Source organism: Bos javanicus, chromosome 5, assembly GCF_032452875.1.
Source record: "Bos javanicus breed banteng chromosome 5, ARS-OSU_banteng_1.0, whole genome shotgun sequence".
Lineage (NCBI taxonomy): Eukaryota > Metazoa > Chordata > Mammalia > Artiodactyla > Bovidae > Bos > Bos javanicus.
The window spans coordinates 88,544,526-88,567,899 of NC_083872.1; the positions used below are offsets into that span (position 1 = coordinate 88,544,526).

Here is a 23,374-nt window from a genome sequence, read left to right on the forward strand (position 1 = left end):
TCTATGTTCATCAGTGATATTGGCCTGTAGTTTTCTTTTTTGGGGGATCTTTGTCAGGTTTTGGGATTAGGGTGATGGTGGCGTCATAGAATGAGTTTGGAAGTTTACCTTCCTCTGAAATTTTCTGGAAGAGTTTGAGCAGGATAGGTGTTAGCTCTTCTCTAAATTTTTGGTAGAATTCAGCTGTGAAGCCGTCTGGACCTGGGCTTTTGTTTGCTGGAAGATTTTTGATTACAGTTTCAATTTCCGTGCTTGTGATGGGTCTGTTAAGATTTTCTATTTCTTCCTGGTCCAGTTTTGGAAAGTTGTACCTTTCTAAGAATTTGTCCATTTCTTCCACGTTGTCCATTTTATTGGCATATAATTGTTGATAGTAATTTCTTATGATCCTTTGTATTTCTGTGTTGTCTGTTGTGATCTCTCCATTTTCATTTCTACTTTTATTGATTTGATTTTTCTCCCTTTGTTTCTTGATGAGTCTGGCTTGAGAAACCTATATGCAGGTCAGGAAGCAACAGTTAGAACTGGACATGGAACAACAGACTGGTTCCAAATAGGAAAAGGAGTAAATCAAGGCTGTACTTTGTGACCGTACTTATTTAACTTCTATGCAGAGTACATCATGAGAAATGCTGGGCTGGAAGAAGCAAGAGCTGGAATCAAGATTGCCGGGAGAAATATCAATAACCTCAGATATGCAGATGACACCACCCTTATGGGAGCCTCTTGATGAAAGTGAAAGAGGAGAGTGAAAAAGTTGGCTTAAAGCTCAACATTCAGAAAAAGAAGATCATGGCATCCAGTCCCATCACTTCATGGCAAATAAATGGGGAAACAGTGGTAACAGTGGCTGACGTTATTATTTTGGGCTTCAAAATCACTGCAGATGGTGATTGCAGCCATGAAATTAAAGGACACTTACTCCTTGGAAGGAAAATTATGACCAACCTAGACAGCATATTAAAAAGCAGAGACATTACTTTGCCAACAAAGGTCCATTTAGTCAAGGCTATGGTTTTTCCAGTGGTCATGTATGGATGTGAGAGTTGGACTGTGAAGAAAGCTGAGCCCCAAAGAATTGATGCTTTTAAACTGTGGTGTTGGAGAAGACTCTTGAGAGTCCCTTGAACTGCAAGGAGATCCAACCAGTCCATCCTAAAGGAGCTCAGTCCTAGGTGCTCATTGGAAGGACTGATGTTGAAGCTGAAACTCCAATACTTTGGCCACCTGATGTGAAAATCTGACTCATTTGAAAAGACCGTGATGCTGGAAAAGATTGAGGGCAGGAGGAGAAGGGGATGACAGAGGATGAGATGGCTCGATGGCATCACCGACTCGATGGACATAAGTTTGGGTAAACTCTGGGAGTTGGTGATGGACAGGGAGGCCTGGTGTGCTGCGGTTCATGGGGTCGCAAAGAGTCGGACACGACTGAGCAACTAAACTGAACTGAACTCAATAATACATGATGTAGAACGTCTTTTCATGTGCTTATTTGCCATCTGGTGAATTGTCAAAGTCTTTGGCCTATTTTTTAACTGAGTTGTTTTCTGCTTCTTGTGTTTTAAGAGTTCTTTGTCAGCTGTCTCTTTTGCATATATTTTCTCCCAGGCTGTAGCTTGTCTTCTCATTCTCCAGGCATTGTCTTTCACAGAGCAAAAGTTCTTAATTTTTATGAAGTCCAGCTTATCAATTATTTCTTTCATGGATTGTGCCTTGGTGTTTTATTTAAAAAGTCATTGCCATACCCAAAGTCATCTAGATTTTCTGTTCTGTTATCTTCTAGGAGTTTTATAGATTTTCATTTTACAATTAGACTTATGTTGCATTTTGAGTTAATTTTTGTGAAAGGTGTAAAGTCTGTGTCTAAATTCCTTTTTTTTTTTTTTTTGGCATTTAGATGTCCACTTGCTCCAGCACCATTTGTTAAAAAGACTGTCTCTGCTCCACTACCTTTGCTCCTTTGTCAAAGACCTACTGTATTTTTATGAGTCTCTTTCTGGGTTCCCTCTTCTGTTACATTCATCTATTTATTCTTTTTCCACTTCCACACTATCTTGATTCCTATAGCTTTATAGTAAGACTTGAAGTCAGATAGTGTCAGTCCTCCAACTTCATTCTTTTCTTTCCATATTGTATTCGCTATTCTCAGGCTTTTGCCTCTCCATATAAGCTTTAGAAATGGTTTGTTGATAGCCACAAGAGAACTTGCTGGACTTTTGATTTGAGTTGCATTGAATCTATAAATCAAGTTGGGAAGAATTGACGTCTTGAGAATATTGAGTCTTCTTATTTGTGAACATGTAGTGTCTCTCCATTTACTTAGTTGCCTGATTTTTATTTAGCTCATTAGAGTTTTACAGTTTTCCTCACATAGATTTTGTACATATTTTGATAGGTTTCTGGCTAAGTATTTCATTTTGGGGGTTGCTAGTATAAATTGTATTGTGTTTTTTTATTTCAAATCCCACTTGTTATTACTGGTGCATAGGAAAGCAATCCTGCAACCTTGCTATAATCACTTATTAGTCCCACCAGCTTCCATTCTTTCAGATTTCCTATATGTGTCATCTGCGAAGACAGTTTTGCTTATTTCTTCCACATCTGTGTACTTTTTACTTACTTCTCGTATCTAATTGTATTAGCAGTGACTTCTAGGATAATGTTGAAAAGTAGTGGTGAGATCCTTGACTTGAAGGTATCCTTGACTTGTTCCTGACGTTAGTGGAGGAGCTTCCAGTTTCTCACCATAAAGTATGATGTTAGGTGTAAGGTTTTTTGTAGATATTCTTTATCAAGCTGATGAATTTCACCTCTATCCATGAAGTTTAACTATGGATTTTTAGAAGTTTATCCAGTCTTTTTTGGTTTAAATAAATAATTTTTCAGTTGGTTCTCTTATATATTCTAATAGGTAATTATGTCATCTGTAAAAGTTGACAAATTTCCTCTTAAAATATGTTTTCTATGGCATCTTGTCCCATCACTTCATGGCAAATAGATGGGGAAACAGTGGAAACAGTGTCAGACTTTATTTTTGGGGGCTCCAAAATCACTGCAAATGGTAACTACAGCCATGAAATTAAAAGATGCTTGTTCCTTGGAAGAAAAGCTATGACCAACCTAGACAGCATATTAAAAAGCAGATTGCCAACAAAGGTCCATCTAGTCAAAGCTATGGTTTTTCCAGTAGTCAGGTATGGATGTGAGAATTGGACTATAAAGAAAGCCGAGTGCCGAAGAGTTGATGCTTTTGAACTGTGGTGTTGGAGAAGACTCTTGAGAGTCCCTTGGACTGCAAGGAGATGCAACCTGTCCATCCTAAAGGAAATCAGTCCTGAATGTTCATTGGAAGGACTTATGTTGAAGCTGAAACCCCAATACTTTGGCCACCTAATGTGAAGAACTGACTCACTGGAAAAGATCCTGATGCTGGGGAAGATAGAATGCGAGAAGAAGGGAACAGCAGAGGATGAGATGGTTGGATGGCATCATTGACTCGATGGACATGAGTTCGAGTAAGATCTGGGAGTTAGTATTGGACAGGGAAGCCTGGCGTGTTGTAGTCCATGGTGTCGCAAAGAGTCAGACACAACTGACCAACTGAACTGATTGAACTGATGTGTATTTTTATTGTTGACTTCTCATTTTATTACATTTTTGATCAGATGATCTGGACTGAATGGTGGTAATTATTTTAATATATTTGTGTATACATATATATCATACTATATGTTTTCTTTTCTGACATAATATCTGATCATTTTAGAAAGTTTCTGTTCATGTTTAAAAATAATAGACAGTTTAAAATTAAAGACTTAATTATGAACGTGAATTTGTGAATATCTATCTGAATTTAATTAGTTTTGCTATGTGTATATTTGAAACTATCTGGTTAGGTGCATAAAGTTCCTTGACTATTACTCTTTTGGGTGGTATTGTTCTTTGGATTAATATACATTCATTTATGTTTTTAAAACTTATTTTATTGAAGTACAGTTGATTTACAGTCTTGTGTTAATTTTTGCTATACAGCAGAGTGATTCGGTTGCACACATATATATTCTTTACTTCATATTTTTATGATTTAAAAACTTTAGATTCTAATTTTACCAAAATGTGTATACAGTTTTCAAGATCAAATGATATGACAAAGCTTCATACAGAAAGCAGCAGTCTCCTGTCATATACTCTCTCAAAAAATGTTCCAAAGCCTTCAGCTTTTCTAGCTGATTTTTCTCTTCTCACATTTTAAAGCCACATGATTAATTGTAATTTAAAATTTTTTCCATTTACCTATTGATTTCTTGTGGAAAATTAAGATTTTTCCTCTCTTAAAGTGCTCCTCACAGCACCGCTCCCCACCTCATACACTTATACTTTCCTGATCTCTCAATCCAGATACATCACAATCAGATCAATGGTCAGTGCCTACCTTAGTGTCTAAGTCCTGTTCGCATCTGAGACCAAAAAAAAAAAAAAAAAATCTATTACAAATATTTAATATTCGGTTCAACTTTTAATGATACTTCCCTGATAGCTCAGTTGGTAAAGAATCCGCCTACAATGCAGGAGACCCCGGTTTGATTCCTGGGTTGGGAAGATCTGCTGGAGAAGGGATAGGCTACCCACTCCAGCATTCTTGGGCTTCCCTTGTGGCTCATCTAGTAAAGAATCTGCCTACAATGTGCTAGAGCAGGGCTTAATCCCTGGGTTGGGAAGATCCCCTGGAGAAGGGAAAGACTACCCACTCCAGTATTCTAGCCTGGAGAATTCCATGGACTGTATAGTCAATGGGGTCACAAAGAGTCTGACATGACTGAGTGACTTTCACTTTCAACTTTTTAAATATTTCCCCAAAGTGAATAAGGACTTTTGATGCAACAGTCACTAATTCATCTCCAGACTCTCATTAGAGCTGCAAATCTTCTTTAATTACTGCCAGCATGTAATCTATCAGGGGCTCTTTTTTACTGTTGAGACATCCTTTTAGAAACTTTTCTCTCACTAGAATCTGATTGATGGCTTTCTCAGCCTGCTGTGTACGCTGACTTTCTGGGGCTTTCCTTTACCAGAATCCATCTGTTATTATGTATGTTAATTACCAGTAGCTCTTTCTTTCTACCTAAATGTTCTCTTTCATTTTATAGCATCCCAATCTTAGTTCATAGGTGTGATAATTATTACTATTTCTAAACAAATTATGGACTTCCAAGAGTCTTCTGATCTTGGCCTTTTCTGAGTTCTTTTTTTCTTCCATTCTGTTCTCTAACCCTCATACTGAAGACTTCCCTTCAGCATCTTCTCATCCTGAGTATCTGTTCTTGTTTGGAGCTCTGTGAGAGACTGGACCTGTCGACAAGTGGGCTTCACTTTCAGTTGAAAAAAAAGCGGCAAGGTGGCTTTCTCTTGGGTGACTCTCAGGTGTCATAATATATAGATCTCTCTCTTGACCCATCAGCGTCAAGCCTGGTATAAGCCTGGCTGCCAATATTGTATGAGTTGAAAAGAAGCTTCAGTTTCCCATAGGCTGAGCCAGCTGTCACCTATGCACACAGCCACTGCCCTTCCCTGGAGATCGACACTCCCTCCTCACTAAACACAGTGATAATTGGCCAGTGCAGGATTTTAGGGTTCAATGCATCTGCATGTCCCTGCTGCTCCATAATCTGAATAATAACCTTGTTGATTGTTCCAAGACACCTACATTCTCCAGGGTCTCCTGCCTTAAGGCATAGGGCACAGCTAGCTTTTAGACCAATACTTGGCAAATTAGTTTATGTTCTGCTTTTTTTATGTAAGCTGTCTGTTTTCAGAAGTATTCCAGATGTGGGAATTCACTGAAGGTTTGCTTTCTTTTTTCTTTTTTTTTTTTTAGAATAAATATAGATTTTAAAAAGGTCTTTTCTCTCATTTCTAGAGATTTGCTGTAGGAGAGGAGAGCTGGACCTTTAATCTTCCTTGATTCTATTCAGTTTGCATCTTGACTGGCAACCTGAAGCTGAATATTTTATGAATTTCAGTTCAGATTTTCTGTTTTTGTCCATTTTCATGTTGGTGGCTTCCCTAGTGGCTTCAGACAGTAAAAAAAAAATCCGCCTGCAATGCTGGAAACCGAGGTTTGATCCCTAGGTCAGAAGGTTCCCCTAGAAAAGGGGATGGCTATCCAATTCAGTATTCTTGCCTGGAGATTCCATGGACAGAGGAGACTGGTGGTCTATAGTTCTTGGGGTTGCAAAGAGTTGGACATGACTGAGCTACTTTCTTTCTTAGTGTTTCACACTTTCTTTCATACTTTGTTTCATAATGTTATCAACATTAACATTCTGTTTGTCATGTTGGCTGAACATATTTTTTGGAGTCATTCCCTCTTTTATTTCATTTATCTTATTTTTCATGGCAATGAAATTTCACATCTCAACATAATTTTGTCAGTATTTTTCTTTGGAAAAAGTACTTTGTAAATGATAAGATTTTGATTGTTTTCTTTAGTTTTAGTTGTATTCTTTAATATAGACTTTAAATATTTATCCTATCTTTTTTTTTTTTTTTGAAATTTTCTTGTCAAGTACAAATATGTTTCCCCTCAAATTTCCAAACTGTTAACTATTTATCTTGACATAAGAAGGAGAAGGAAATGGCAACCCACTCCAGTATTCTGGCCTGGAGAATCCTATGGACAGAAGAGCCTAGCAAGCCCTAGTCCTTGGGATTGCAAAGAGTCGAACATGACCGAGTGACTAATACTTTATCTTGATATTGTCTATTAATTAATTTAAAAAATTTCATCAACTTTCTACTACCACATATTAAATTCATTTGTCAAATGTGCTGTATTTCTGTGCTTTGTGTTGTGTTTTTCTACTACATGTCCATATTCATGACATATTAATCATTTCTATGCTTAATGATTTATTGACTGGTCAGTTTCATTTTTCTTATTTTTCAGTTGTTAGTTAATAGTTTTCCATTCATACAGTATACAGCAATTCTGAGCTATTCTGAAGAATGAGGTAGATAAAAATAATAAAATACATAGGTTCCTTTTAACCACACCAATAAAATTGGGAGTATAGTACATTCAAGATGTGTGTTTCTTTTCAAGGTTAAAACTCAAGGAAGGAAGACTGCCTTCTTTGTGAATAATCAGTCAGCTTTAAGACAGGGAACACAAACTCAATTGCCCTGATTTTATTGGAGCTGTCTGTTATTCTCTTTAGTATGTAGTCTACTACAAAAATAGGGATAAGTTCCAACTGCCAACAGAACCCTATGGAATACAAACCATTCTGTACAGCAATGAGGAGGGAATGCAAGCAAGAAAGAGAACAAGCAGGAGTATACGTACTGCTCTAGAATGTTGATGATGAAATGAGAGGACTAGAGGGTAGCTCTTGGAACAGCCTGGGCATACAATGAATTTTCTTGTATTAAGTTAGAACCATGTTTAGTAGATAAAAGGGAATGATTCAATAGAGATGGAGAGTTTGACTGTTTTCACACCCCCGCACTAGGGGGTGTGAAACAGCCTGTTTCACAATTTCTAAGAGAAACTTCTTCCTCTTAGAAAAGCAACAAGGATGAAATTAGAAGATGTAAAGAAAGAGATGCCCATAGATGTGTACAGAGAGTTAGATAACTTACATTGATGGTGTTGATCTTCTGAATAACTGTAGCCTCTGACGTCTGCATCAGAATCAGCAGGGAGGGCTGGATAAAAATTCACCTCCCTGTGTGACTGTCATCAAAGTCTAGGAATCTGTGATACAAGTTATTCTAACTAAAGTTGGAGAACCAAAGTTCAAATTAAGTTGGAGGTAATTTGCAGGATATGTCTATATGATCGGGAAAGCATTGGTGAGCAGCAGATATGGGTGGGCAATGGAGAGAAAAAAAGAATATTAGACAGAGCCTATGGAAGTTGGAAGTAGGCATTTGTGTTGAAGAGGCTGGCCCAGTTCCACGGTAGGGATCAGTGTGCTTCCATGGCTTCTTATAGGTTAAAGTAATCACACCTAAAAACCTGTTATCACTTCTCTATTTGTCATGGCCCAGGAAAAGTTACTAAGGCAGGGTGCTGAATCAAGGACATGAAGAAAACCTGAGCAATTTCCTTTCCTATGGGATTGAGAGACCCACCTTTCTTGGCAGGCAGAGTTCATAACACTGATTGCAACATAAAATCCTGTGGATTTGTGTATTCAGAATTTCAGTTTCACTTATTTCTGATGAGCCCTGCCAACCCGTCAGACCAGACTTTCCTCTGCTGATATGGCTCAGTTCCATTCTCAGATGCTGCTGCTTTTTTTTTCTCTTTTATAATTTCATATATTTATTATACTTGACACCTTTTCTGCATATATGTATGTCTTGACTTCTGTATACATGTGCACTACCTCATTTTCTCTGATAGCTACATATTATTCCCTAATTAGTTTTTCTTTTTAATTAATTAATTTATTTTAATTAGAGGCTAATTACTTTACAATATTGTGGTGGTTTTAACCATACACTGACATGAAGCTTTTTGCATTTCTTTTCCATGGGGATGGTCTTTATCCCTGTCTCCTGTACAATGTCATGAACCTTGTCCATAGTTTATCAGGCACTGTCTATCAGATCTAGTCCCTTAAATCTATTTCTCACTTCCACTATATAATCATAAGGGATTTGATTTAGGTCATACGTGAATGGTCTAGTGGTTTTCCCCACTTTCTTCAATTTAAGTCTGAGGAGGCCTTACAAATAGCTGTGAAAAGAAGAGAATCCAAAAGCAAAGGAAAAAGGGAAAGATATAAGCATCTGAATGCAGAGTTCCAAAGAATAGCAAGAAGAGATAAGAAAGCCTTCCTCAGCAATCAGTGCAAAGAAATAGAGGAAAACAACAGAAAGGGAAAGACTAGAGATCTCTTCAAGAAAATTAGAGATACCAAGGGAACATTTCATGCAAAGATGGGCTCAATAAAGGACAGAAATGGTGGGGACCTAACAGAAGCAGAAGATATGAAGAAGAGGTGGCAAGAATACACAGAAGAACTGTACAAAAAAGAGCTTCACAACCCAGATAATCACGATGGTGTGATCACTCACCTAGAGCCAGACATCCTGGAATGTGAAGTCAAGTGGGCCTTAGGAAGCATCACTACAAACAAAGCTAGTGGAGGTGATGGAATTCCAGTTGAGCTATTTCAAATCCTGAAAGATGATGCTGTGAAAGTGCTGCACTCAATATGCCAGCAAATTTGGAAAACTTAGCAGTGGCCACAGGACTGGAAAAGGTCAGTTTTCATTCCAATCCCAAAGAAAGGCAGTGCCGAAGAATGCTCAAACTACCACACAATTGCACTCATCTCACATGCTAGTAAAGTAATGCTCAAAATTCTCCAAGTCAGGCTTCAGCAGTACATGAACCGTGAACTTCCAGATGTTCAAGCTGGTTTTAGGAAAGGCAGAGGAACCAGAGATCAAATTGCCAACATCCGCTGGATCATGGAAAAAGCAAGAGAGTTCCAGAAAAACATCTATTTCTGCTTAATTGACTATGCCAAAACCTTTGACTGTGTGGATCACAATAAACTGTGTAAAATTATGAAAGAGATGGGAATACCAGAGCACCTGACCTGCCTCTTGAGAAACCTATATGCATGTCAGGAAGCAACAGTTAGAACTGGACATGGAACAACAGACTGGTTCCAAATAAGAAAAGGAGTATGTCAAGGCTGTATATTGTGACCCTACTTATTTAATTTATATGCAGAGTACATCATGAGAAACGCTGGGCTGGAAGAAGCACAAGCTGGAATCAAGATTGCCGGGAGAAATATCAATAACCTCAGATATGCAGATGACACCACCCGTACAGCAGAAAGCAAAGAAGAACTAACAAGCCTCTTGATGAAAGTGAAAGAGGAGAGTGAAAAAGTTGGCTTAAAGTTCAACATTCAGAAAACTAAGATCATGGCATCCAGTCCCATCACTTCATGGGAAATAGATGGGAAAACAGTGGAAATAGTGTCAGACTTTCTTTTTTTGGGCTCCAAAATCACTGCAGATGGTGACTGCAGCCATGAAATTAAAAGATGCTTACTCCTTGGAAGGAAAGTTGTGACCAACCTAGATAGTATATTGAAAAGCAGAGATACTTCTTTGCCAACAAAGGTCCATCTAGTCAAGGCTATGGTTTTTCCAGTAGTCATGTATGGATGTGAGAGTTGGACTGTGAAGAAAGCTGAGTGCCGAAGAGTTGATGCTTTTGAACTGTGGTGTTGGAGAAGACTCTTGAGAGTCCCCTGGACTGCAAGGAGATCCAACCGGTCCATCCTAAAGATCAGTCCTGGGTGTTCATTGGAAGGAATGATGCTGAAGCTGAAACTCCAATACTTTGACCACCTCATGTGAAGAGTTGACTCGTTGGAAAAGACCCTGATGCTAGGAGGGATTGGGGGCAGGAGAAGAAGTGGACGACAGAGGATGAGATGGCTGGATGGCATCACTGACTCGATGGACATGAGTTTGAGTGAAATCCAGGAGTTGGTGATGGACAGGGAGGCCTTGCGTGCTGTGATTCACAGGGTCGCAAAGAGTCGGACATGACTGAGCAACTGAACTGACATGAATCAGCCATGGGTGTACATGTGTCCTCCCATCCTGAACCCCCATCCCGGCTCCCTCTCCACCTCATCAGATGCTGCTTCTTTACCTGCATGTAACCTGAGACAAATGACTTCCATGTGGAAGAAGAAGAAGTCGCAAGGTCTTCCTCTCACTCTCTGTCTTTTTTCATTTGATCTACATCAGCAGTCCCTTAACTGGTCTCCAGGCCATCAGCTTCTCCTTCCCCAGATCACCAGAGTCAGCTTTCTTGACAAAGACTGAGAGCTAAACAAATGATGGAATATTTGTAATCCAGGTAGTAAAGTGCTGTGCATACTCACTTCTGTGAAGGTTCCCCATCATCAGAGTGCAGTCCAAACAAATGAGAGACACACAAGGGTTTCTGCAACACACCTCGTCTTCTGCCACTGCCTCTTCCAGTCATCCCTGCCTCGCTCATTCCAGAGACACAGAATCTCTATCACAGGATCTTTATCATTGCTTCAGGACTCTGTGCACCCTTGCAATTGGTATCTTTCATAGTCTCGTGGTTATTCTTCTTTTGTTCCCCTAAGGAAATGTATTTAAGTGCCATCCCCTCAATGTAGCTCTTTTTGGAACCCACTCTCCCAAGGCAGAATTATTTTTTCATCTGTATTCCATAGTAATTTATATAACTGTCAACTGTTTGTCTTAGAACATTAAAGTTATTATATTAAGTGCTTAATATATAATGTTAATGTAATATTATTATATTATATTAATGTGCTCAGTTATATTTTTGTTTCTAAAACTGGACTTGAATTTCTTTAGATCAAAAATTTTACTTCCCCAATGCCTGACACATAGGATGTCCACCATAAGTTTTAACTGAGTACATTTCAGTCAAAAATCCTCCTATATAATCCAAATTGAAAGAACATAGAAAAGTAGAGTTCTTTGGAGCTAGCAATGTGAGCAGCTCTCAGCAACCTTGTTTAATAGAAACAAGTCTTTCTTTTTCCATATATTATTATAGTTGTAGCATTCATTGATAAAGCTTCGTACCTGTAGAATCAGAGCATTTCAGTAGGAAGAATATCTCTGAAATGGCTCTTTTGATTTGCAGATGAAGAAAAAAGTCCTGTGTTTATGTCTGCCCCACAGGTAGCTTTTATCAAGTCTATTCAACAACCAACAACCTTTGTGAATTCATGAGTATTATATCATTTTTATATTCCAGGCAAGTAAATTCTAAAAGAGAACAGCATGTGCGATGCATTTCAGTTCAAACAGAATCTCATTAAGAAATCTTAACCTAAGATGTTGGGGTGGGGGAAAGCCAGGCTACTTGATGAGAGATAATTGGTAAGTTCAAGGTGGGTTTTAAATCAAGAGAAGTGCTTTTTATGTTTTTTGCAGAGATGACATGCCTATCAGGGCCTCAGAAGAACTGTAGAGTGGGTATTGATGAGTTACTTTTCCCCAGGTTTAATTGAGCCTCTTCTCTTTGATAGGTTTCAGAACCTGCTGTGGTCCAGAAAGACGTTTGTGGACCACATGAAGGTCTATAACCACAGTTACATCTACATGCCTGCCTTTTCTATGAAGACGGGAACAGAGCCATCCCTCCGGGTTTATTACACACTGTCAGATGTTGGTGCCAATCAGACAGTGCTCTTTGCCAACCCCAACTTTCTGCGTAGCATTGGGAAGTTCTGGAAAAGTAGGGGAATTCACGCCAAGCGCCTGTCCACAGGACTCTTTCTGGTGAGCGCAGCCCTGGGCCTCTGTGAAGAGGTGGCCATCTATGGCTTCTGGCCCTTCTCGGTGAATATGCATGAACAGCCCATCAGCCACCACTACTATGATAATGTCCTGCCCTTTTCTGGCTTTCATGCCATGCCGGAGGAATTTCTTCAACTCTGGTATCTTCATAAAATTGGTGCACTGAGAATGCAGTTAGACCCATGTGAGGACAACTCACTCCAGCCCACTTCCTAGGGACTGTGGAAAAAGAAAGGACTGAGCCAGGGTATTTTTGTTAGGTTTTCTACGTAACTTCAAAAGGAAATGATCAGGTCATTTCATGGATTTGCATGGACAACTTGGAAAAAAATGACAACAGAAACCCAAGGGAAACTCTATTTTGACTATGGCTTGGAAGACAAAAAAAGAAGTGAACCATCCCATGAAATATTTGGCACATGGTGGATTTGCAACTAGTAATATGCTGATGAAGTGATGTTGGTAAAGCACATTTACATGAGAAGGTACAGTTCACAAACTAGTCAAAACTAGTTATTGAAGCTGAGGAATTAAGGTAGATTAAGTGAAATGCCAGAGTAGAAGTGTTACTGGTTATCAACCTGAACTGACTTAGTTTAAAAAAAAAAAAAAAAAAAAGCTATCTTAATCAGACTAACATTAGAACTATAGGTTTTTAAAAAATTCTTATTTAATTTTGCCCTATTTAAGGGCAGTGAGTAGGTGATGGGGTACATTTTTTAAAAATCCCTTACTGAGTAATATGGATACAAAACACTACAGCTGATAATTGTAATTTGTTGAACCAAGTCTTTGTTAACTAGAGTTCCCCTCCCTTCCATTTAAAAAATTGTTAAATAAGAATTACTTCCTCCCCTTTTGTCAAGTCCACTTAGACAATGTGAAACATTGTTGAATTTAGATTGTGTTGATTCATTGTCAGGAGGACAAATCACTTTCCCTCCTCAGAATTTAGGGCATAAACTCAGTTTTAGGTCTGCATTATGCAAGCCTATTTGCATTATTATTGTGTGTGCTCAGTTGCTCAGTTGTGTCCTACTCTCTGTGACCCCATGGACCATAGCCTGCCAGACTTCTCTGTCCATGGGATTTGGAGTGGGTTGTCATTTCCTATTTCACAGGATCTTCCTGACCCAGGGACCGAAACCCATATGTCTTGCTTATTATTTTAGTGCAAAAAACTAGAAATACAAGTGCATTATTTGTTTGCAAATTGGCATAATTATCTTCATAATTTAATATTCGGAGATGAAGTAAAGCACAATGACATCAAGCTTAGTCTCTGGAAGACAGACTGGAAGATACTCCCTTTTCTTTCTGCCATGGTAAATAGGTTCTCTCCAAGATGAAGCATATGCATGCACAGATAAAAGCATGCATAGACTCATGTACACTCATACACACACTCAGACAAAGCTAATTCCTGTGCAGCTATGAAAGCGGAACCCATATGACCTGGGATGGCAGAAATCTGTAACTCGTGTTGGAGAGCTATGAATGCATTACGTGCTACCTACCACACCTTGCTACAAGACAAACCAGCTTACTGGTTGCTGCTCTGATGCTCATACCAGCATGAGATGTGAGCCTTAGCCCCAAATCATTCCAAATGAACAGAACTGTTTTAGTGTATGTGACTCCCCCCCACCAACATCTCATGAGTAAATCCTGTGTCACATGCAGTCATCAACACATGGTTCACAGCAGTACAGGGATGTGAGTTAGTAGTTGTTGATTCCCTTAGTAACAGGTAGGACAGCTTAGAAGGCTTGCTACCTCAGCTTTGACACACTGCACACAAACTCTGTGGACAGTTTACAGGCAGCCAGATGTGTTTACATACAGAGAAAGGTAAAAGAAACCTCACATGGTCTTTGTGTTTGGGAATATCTTAATCTAAAAGGAGACAGTACATATCACTAACTTGATTCTTTGAAGTGTCACCAAAATGTAGGTAAACTGTACCCAAAAGTTCTGCTTCATTTTCCATGAAAAAGACATAGTATACAATGTAGACCAAACCAGGTGGCAGTTTTGGGGTGGATTCATTTAAATAATACCGAGATAACAAAGCCCTTGGGAAAATTCTACATCATTGGGATGTGGTGGTGCTCAGTCGCTCAGTCGTGTCCGACTCCTTGCAACCCCATGGACTGTAGGCCGCCAGGCTTCTCTGTCGATGGACTTTTCCAGAAAAGAATACTGAAGTGGGTTGCCATTTCCTACTCCAGGGGATCTTCCTGTCCAGGCAATTTCTAAATAAGATTGAATATTAAGGTTATTATAGAGATCAACAGTTAAAATATGACTGGTGACATAACACAGATTCTATTGATACTTAGAAAGTTAAGAATTTAAGGATATTGATTCTGTGCAGATCCAATTTGCTCTTTTGATCCTATTTGGCAGCAAAAATGTAATGAGAATGTGCTATGAGTGAGTTGCACTAAATATGCACTGTATGTGCAATCCTGAATATATTTCCTCTTTTGAGCTGTTATTATTATTTAATAACTACCTGAAAAAGAATGCATTTTTACCTATACACTTCATCAAAATATAAAAGGCCTAACAAAACACACACATAAAAGTTAATAAAATAGATAATACTCAAATTAGTGCTTTAATTGTTGATTGTTAAAATCAGTAATTAATGAACTCCATCGAACTCATGTGTCTTGGCTCCATTGAAGATGTCTTCTGGAAATTTTGCATTTTGTAATTCCTGGGCTAGGTTTGTGCAAGAGATTTGTACTGTGGTTAGTTGTACATTTGGGGCTTCTGAAAGGCAAGCAAATGGATAGAGTATAATTAGATCACGGCTTCTTAACTGGAGTGATTCTCCTCCTCTATCTGGTGACATTTGCCAGTGTTGGAGAAGGCGATGGCACCCCACTCCAGTACTCTTGCCTGGAAAATCCCATGGATGGAGGAGCCTGGTAGGCTGCAGTCCATGGGGTCGCGAAGAGTCGGACACGACTGAGCGACTTCACTTTGACTTTTCACTTTCATGCATTGGAGAAGGAAATGGCAACCCACTCCAGTGTTCTTGCCTGGAGAATCCCAGGGACAGGGGAACCTGGTGGGCTGCCGTCTATGGGGTCACACAGTCAGACACGACTGAAGCGACTTAGCAGCAGCAGCAGCAGCAGACTTTTTTGTGGGATCTTAGTTCCCCCACCAGAGATGGAACCCAGGCCCTCGGCAGTGAAAGCTCAGAGTCCTGACCGCTGGATCACCAGGGAATTCTTAGGAGACATTTTTGATGGTCGTGGCTTGGAGGGTGCTGCCAGTATCTAGTGGATAGAGGCCAGGGGTCCTACTAAAGATCTACAATGCACAGAGCAGCCCCCCCAACAAAGAATTACCCATGTGAAAATCCCAGTAGTGCCAAGGTTGAGAAACCCCAGATTAGACCAAAATGATATTTTGATTATCCCATATTATCTTCACTTATATGCTCATGTCATTCAAAGTATGACTACAATTTAATGGGAATGCTTTCTCAGAGTAGATTACAGTTTGGCATTATTTTATAGTGATAATTCACAAGTATGCCATACATATTTCCTTTTCTGTGGTTAGATATATCTCAATGTAGGAGTTGTGAGTGTGTATGCTTATGTGTGTGTACATGTGCTTATAGCATAAAGTTAGTATATCCATCCTTATTGGAATATATGTGTTCCTAAGTGAGGATCTTTCTAGAATTATCTCGCACAGTACTCTGGCATACTCTATTACTCTTAAGTTAAATTCTAAGCTCCCATTATTTTATTTTTTTGAAATTGAGACCTTCAGAATTGGGCCTCATTATTTGTCAAATTTGGTTGAGTACATTTTAATGTTACTGACCCTTAAGATTCAGCTCAGAAGAGAGTTAGGTTGCACACATGTGTTGTAGACACATTTCATAAGAAAGTATTTCATCACTTTTGATGCACCTGCAAGGAGAAGGCATCATCCTCTAACATATTAGTCTAATTTTTAAGTTACATTTCAGTGGCAAAAATTAGGTTGCTCCATGGGGATAAATGAGGGGATGAAGAGACTGAAAATGAGTACCTGATGTGAATTTTTATTTTTATTAGCTCCATATGGAGAACTGCACTAATATTATGGATCATGAGTAAGAAAGACTTCTGTTTGATTTTAATCAGACTTAGGTCAAATTAAGATGCCTGAAGGATTAAGTCTTTCATAAGAAAGTAATTTTTTATATGAAAGATTTTTTATGGAAGAAGACACCGGACACATGCTTTCTATAGAGTATTTGACCAACAGTTTATACAACACTGTGCGTCTAAATTGAAAGTAACACAAGAAGTTAAGGCGTGCTTCCTGGATTTTTTTTCTGCATAGTTCACTTTTACCTGTTTTAACAAGGGCGAATGATTCAAAATGATACAGAGATCCAGAGTGACAGATGTTCAAACAGTACTCTGTTTTTTGGCTTTGTGCTGTTTTAGGCCCTTTTCTGGACTAAAAACCTTGTTTAGGTTAAATATAACTTGTATCTGAAGCAATGGGCAACCTGGCTTAAAAATCTATTTGGAAAACAACTGGGGAAATCCTAGGATTCTGAATTTGCCAAAAGTATTCTGAGATTAGTCCAAAGCTTTACAGTAGTATTAGTGATAATTTCAAATAGAAATAATAACCCATAACATTGTCAGCAACTCAGGTAGGTTTGTCATTTTATTATATACCACCTCCTGTTTCTCAGTTTGGAAAATCAGTCACCTAGGGTTTTCATTTCTATGTTTAAAAATACTGATTGTATGAAAATTTTAACTGATAAACCCTTGTTAGGAGGGACCTAAAGAGGAAAAAAAAAGTCACAGTCCACTGAAAACTTCAGGAAATGCTTATTGGATTGTATAAAAACTTTCCCACCAAAATCAGGTAATGTATGCTCTCTGTCAGTAGAGTTTCAAAGATCAAACTCTAAGAGGACTTTTATGGGAGCTTTAGGAAGAGCATGTGGAGGAATAAGGCTTGAGAACAATACTGTGCTTTTTATTTCTTCTTTTTCCCAGTGTAGAGGTCTCCTCTGAGATTATCTGATTTTGGTGGGCACACATCAGGAATGGACATGGGCGGACAATACTGAGGCACCTGCAACGTGGGTCAAGCCTCTTAGAAGATGAACAGTGTGTGTGGTGTGTGTGTGTGTGTGTGTGTGTGTATGTATGTGTTAGTCACTCAGTTGTGTCTGATTCTTTGCATACCCATGGACTATAGGCCGCCATGTCCTCTGTCCATGGGATTCTCCAGGCAAGAATACTGGAGTGCATAGCCATGCCCTTCTCCAGGGGATCTTCCCAACCCAGGGATCTAACCCAGGTCTCCTGCATGGCAGGCAGATTCTTTACCCTTTGAGCCACCATGGAAGCCCCAAATGAACAGAAAATACAACTGAATATGACTAGCAGTTTAGGCAACTTCAGTGAACAGCATGCTGGGGTGAAGAAGAGGCAAATGGAAAGGAAGAAAAACCCAGTCCCCAAGCTTTCCACATACAAAGGGTCAGAGAAGTCTCTGCTCTTGGCTTTGGCCTTCCAGCACTCTCTATCTCTGTCTACTACCACAGAAGATCTCCAGGCTTTGAGGTCAAGCTAGTAGTCTTGTGATTAGAGAGTTGGTGTGCAAATTTGCTGGGAAGCTTAAAATTTTACACTTAAACATTAAACATTTCTTTTTTTTTTTTTTTTTTTGATTTATACTTGTGCTCTGTAAATTTGGGTGTCCCATGATAGAATTCTGATCATCTTGACCTAATTATGGCCCTGCCAGCCTTTATTAAAAATGAAACATTTTCCCCCCACTTTGATGCATTTTTTCTAAGTTCTCGAACCTGGGAAGATATCAAATATTCTACTAGTTCTCCAGTAGCCTGGAGAAAGCTCTGGAGATGCATGCAAAGGCCTAGACTGCCTGTTTATAAATTCCTAAATAAGAAGCTACTGTATTTAGGTTGAACACCATAGAATTTCTATTTTGTAAGTGAGAGGAAATTTATGTGAATCTCCAATTGTGTTGGCCATTTTTTTCCCTATTGTAAGAAAATGGATACTACTGACTTTACTCCCAGCGTAGGCCTATCTGAATTTTTTACCTGAAATAAATACATGAGTGGAAAACTCATTCACACATAACACAAAAATTCCACTTGTCATTGCAATAAGAAAAAAATATGTGCTTCCATTTCCTTCTGATTTTCTGGTGCCAGCATTTCTGATTTGTTCTGCTCTAATAGTTAAGGAATAAATAACATTATAAATTAACTTACAATACTTGAGATCACTTGTACGATAGCCAAAGCCCATAACTATAAATTCTAAAGCACAAAAGAGGAATTATATTTTGGCTATGGTCACTCATTTACCTACCTCCTGTATTCATATTGATCTCTACATTGTGCTAAAATTCTTTCTGATTTGCTTTCTTGTTGAAGCTATGGGATATAATCAATAATGTGCAACGACCTTGAAGTTTTATAGAATACTGTCTAAATGTATTGATCATGTCTCTTTCTGCTTCTATATAATTAGATTTTCTCCAGTTATTTGTCATTTTAAAAGCTCCTGTTTCACATGATACGAATAAACATCTAAGAGATGTGATTTTATCCAGGGCAGAGAAAATTAGGAGATAGATATGTCTGTTTTTCTCTCTACCATAAGACAAATGGAGAACTGTCATTAAAAAAAAGGAGTTTAATGAAAATGACAGAACAAAAATCAGGGCTTTGAGAGGGACCACTGGGAGGAATCTTTATTTTTTTAATCAAAGTACATTTGCTTACAATGTTGTGTTAGTTTCTACTGTACAGCAAAGTGAATCAACGATACATGTACATATATCCCCCCATTTTGGATTTCTGTCCCATTTAGTTCCCCATGGAGGATTGGGTAGATAGAGTTCCCTAAGCTATACAGTAGCTTCTCATTAGTTATCTATTTTATACACAGTGTATGTATGTCAGTGGGAGGGATCTTAGTGTGCAGTGAAGAGGAAGCATGGAGGTGGTTGTCCTTGTTGTCAGCCCCAAGAACCTTTTCAAAACATTTTAAAGGAAATACATTGTCATGTAACTGTTATTGCTAATGATGGAAACATGCTAGAGGAAGCAGTGTGAGACTGTGCAACGCTTGGGGAAAAAAGAAGAAGTGGTACCTCTTTACCTACTTGGACCCTCAGGGTCTAAACTCTTCCCCACTTCCTGTCCTCTCCACGTTGGGTTTTCTTTGGTGTTTGAGCCTGAATATGCAAACACTCCCATTCTCACACCCTTGTCCATCTCTACCTTGATGCATACTCACAAAATAAGGTGATCTTGATCTTTTGTCATGATGAGGCAGCAATATAGTAGCAAGTGTCACCTTGAACTTGACCCTTTGAAACATGATCACCATGTGCTATGCATAAAGTTAGCTTTCGTTACTGCTCCCACAATTATACCTCAGTAAAAGGCTTTTATATTCATTATTACTTAGGCAGACTAGATGTGTTTTCTCTCCTATGTGCTAGTGTAAACACACACATACACACACCCCTTACATTAGTTAGGCCCATTGAAAGAGAAAGATGGCTGACCTGGTTGGGGGTGGCAGAGGGTGCCTTAACTTTTTCTGGCTTGGCTCCCACTTCCTTATGTATTTCCCTCGTGTACCCCCTGTCACTCTAGAGGTGTAACCATGTCTGTTCCAAGTTGTATCTTTATCATCAGCAAGAACTCTTACAAGTGTAGTGAATGTGACTATTTTATATAAATGCACAATAGTATCTAGGCCTTGGAGACATCTGATAACAGTATGTAAATATCCTTTGTTGAAGTAGTAGAACCTGCTCATAGGGAATGCCTTAGGTGATAGCTGCAGAAGGACACAGACTAAAAATGCTTGTTTTTTCAGCAAATTCTAGCATTCGTGGAAGCAAGAAAACAATTTTTTTCCCATTTCTCATTTATTCTTTAACACCAATCCATTGGGCTTTCTTGTTGAAAGGTTTCTAGAGACTTTCATAATGTGTATTGTTGTTGTTTAGTCACTAAGTCACGTCAGACTCTTTGTGACCCCGTGGAATGTAGCTTGCCAGCCTCCTCTATCCGTGGGGTTTTCCAGGCAAATATACTGAAGTGGGTAGCTATTTCCTTCTCCAGGGGATCTTCCTGACCCAGGGATGGAATGCATGTCTCCTGCACTGGCAGGATTCATTACCACTTAGCCACCAGGGAAGCCCTCATAATAATGTGTATAGGGTTCACAATTTGTGATGATTGATGACCACTGGGGTACGTCAGAGACACTAAAAAGGGGTGAGAACAGACAACACGGAAGCTCCACTGAACAAGAGAGCTCCACTGAAGAGCTAGCCTCGGGGCTTCCCTGGTGGTCCACTGGTTAAGAATCTGTACTTCCACAGCAGAGGGTATGGGTTCCATCCCTGGTCCAGGAATTAAGATCCCTCCTGCCAAGCGACACAGCCCAAAAATTAAAAGGAAAATTAAAAAGGAAAAAAGAAAAAGCTTGCCTAAATTTTTGAAAGTCTGGAACATGACTAGAACTTCAGTCACCATACAACATAGTTGGTCTGAAAAGCTTTGAAAAAGAAAATTTCTCTTTAACTTGATGATTGAACATTATATATTATTCTGCATGTGTGAAGGCTATTTTTCAAGAGTAAATTTGCAGAGACTAGAGCTCAGGAAAAAAATAGAAAAATTCAAATAGACTTTCTCATGCAGTGTAGTCTGACTCCAAGTCGATAGATGCAATAATTCTGGAAAAGATGTTAGATTAGACCATAAAATTGAAATCACTTTTGAACTGTATGTAAAATTACTTCTTCCTAATAAAGCCAAACTCCACTGGCAGTAGGTATGGGGAAAATCAGTGCTCTTCATTTCTTTTTTTTTTTTTTAGTTTCATAGAAAATGTAGCAGGTAAGAAAAAAACTTTAATTGGTACTTTTTATAGTATGACTTGAAAAAAACAGTATCTCTGTTGGTTCTGCTGAGTTGTTCTTTCCACAGAATTTAAATGCAATGTCACAGGAGGAGGTTTGCTGTTAAAACATGTCTTTTTCTTTGCTGTGTTCATTGTAATTATGGCTGGTACTGAGAAGTTTCAGTAAGTTTCAATTTCTCTACCTCCCTTACTTGGAGAAATTTTGGAAATGTACTCTGTGAATAAAATGTTTTTTTATATAGCTTGTGAAGTCTTTTTATTTCCCAGAAGCATTTGGGTAATTCTATTTTCTTTTCTTCCTTTATTTTTGTATGCATATCAGCTACACTTTTTTTTTCTTTCTTTCTGGGTGCAAATTCAGTGCTATTTAGTGAGAAAATTACTTTAGAAATACAGAATTATAAATGCTGTGTCTAGGATACAAGGACATTATTTGTACTTCTTATGCCCGTGAAAGTTACTATCTACTGGGCAACATAAAGTAGAAAGAAAATGGAATATTTATTTAACATGGTGTATGTACATGAACCCACTTTTTCCAGGGATAACATTTTTCCTGAATGCAATAATTCAGTATCAGTATGTGTGTCCTTGAGATACATTAAAAAATTTCCAACAAGGTTCAAAATATTTCAATTCAGTGACTTGGACAAGCCTAAGTGTGCCTTCTTGCCTAAATTATTTAGATAACTGCTTCAAACTCCCATTTTCCCTTGAGCTCTGGTGGCCCCGTTCTGCCACTTTTTCAAGAGGGAGAGATATCAGGAAAAATGACCTTGGTCCATCCATTACCATGCACTTCACCTCAGAAATGACCAGGTGCTTTGTGCAGTTCTCCTTATTAATTCTCTGACTTCATTCTCACATAACAGCTTTTTGGACTGTAGCTATTTTAGGAAAGGACATTCTATTACCTAATGTTAAATCTTCATGAGGTTTAGCTGAATCACTTGGGAGAAAAGGACAGAGCTCCAGCATAAATGTGGGTTACTCTAATCTATTCTCAGATCACATGAGAAAAATAGATCCTGCTTGTTTTCACCAACTATCGTTAAGTAAAAAAGTCTAGGTATTACTGAATCCTGCTGTTCTATGTTATTTTGATTTAAGCCTTCAAAAGCAGATATTAAGAGTCCAAAGGCATTAATTACTCAAGAATTCCTAAACCGAAGTAAAGGGTAATTACATGTCACAGACTGTATTTTTGCTTGAAAAATTATTATTTGGATATTCAGTTAGATTCTTGGTGATAAAGGTCTAAACACATAGGATGATTGAATTAAATCTTGTGAAGTTCATTGTGAGTGATCAGGAAACCATGGAATGAAATTGAGGCCCTATCTCCTAATGCTTAATGCGTGATTCTGAAACATATTAACTAGTTTCTAGGATTTTGAAAATATGGGAAAACAAATACTTTGTTAACTCTTTTATATGGATAGAAAGTTAATTTCTGTCCTCCACAAGAGTCATGGTTTCCAGGCATGAATTAAAAAATCAGCCTCAATATTTGGAAACTTTTTCATCATAAACAATGAAATCAAAAATTATGTTACAAAACAATCAAGAGTTTATTGGTCTCAAGATATCCTTTGATCAAGAGGATTCTGACCTTTGTGTGTGGTGGAAGAGGGCACAGTAAGAATGGAGTATGAGTGTTCCTTTGGTGAGTCTGCTGTAATTAACATCACACCAGGTGAATTACTGATCTGTTTGGAAATGGTTTTATATTGGCCTATGCTGTTAATGCTTGGGCACCCAGCAGTGGTGAAAGCAGGATTATTGATTGTATGTACAATCTCCATCAGTTCCGTTCAGTTCAGTCACTCAGTTGTGTTCGACTCTTTGCCACCCCATGAATCGCAGCACGCCAGGCCTCCCTGTCCATCATCAACTCCCGGAGTTCACCCAGACTCACGCCCATCGAATCAGTGATGCCATCCAGCCATCTCATCCTCTGTCTTCCCCTTCTCCTCCTGCTCCCAATCCCTCCCAGCATCAGAGTCTTTTCCAATGAGTCAACTCTTCGCATGAGGCGGCCA

General features: G+C 38.7%; 1 protein-coding gene across 2 annotated transcripts in view; it reads left to right on the top strand.

Moving 5' to 3' along the window:
• Nucleotides 1-23,374, top strand: part of ST8SIA1 (ST8 alpha-N-acetyl-neuraminide alpha-2,8-sialyltransferase 1) — a 183,018-nt gene that overhangs the window by 154,170 nt on the left and 5,474 nt on the right. Inside the window, exon 5 of one of the 2 annotated variants that reach the window (XR_009736594.1) lies at nucleotides 12,090-12,845. Coding sequence is in view for 1 of the 2 variants with exons in the window: in XM_061417657.1 (XP_061273641.1) it covers nucleotides 12,090-12,576 (487 nt within the window). In the remaining variant the exon portion in view is untranslated. Of the gene's footprint in view, nucleotides 1-12,089; nucleotides 21,574-23,374 lie in introns of those variants that run through there. The other variant, XM_061417657.1, reaches the window with a different exon arrangement.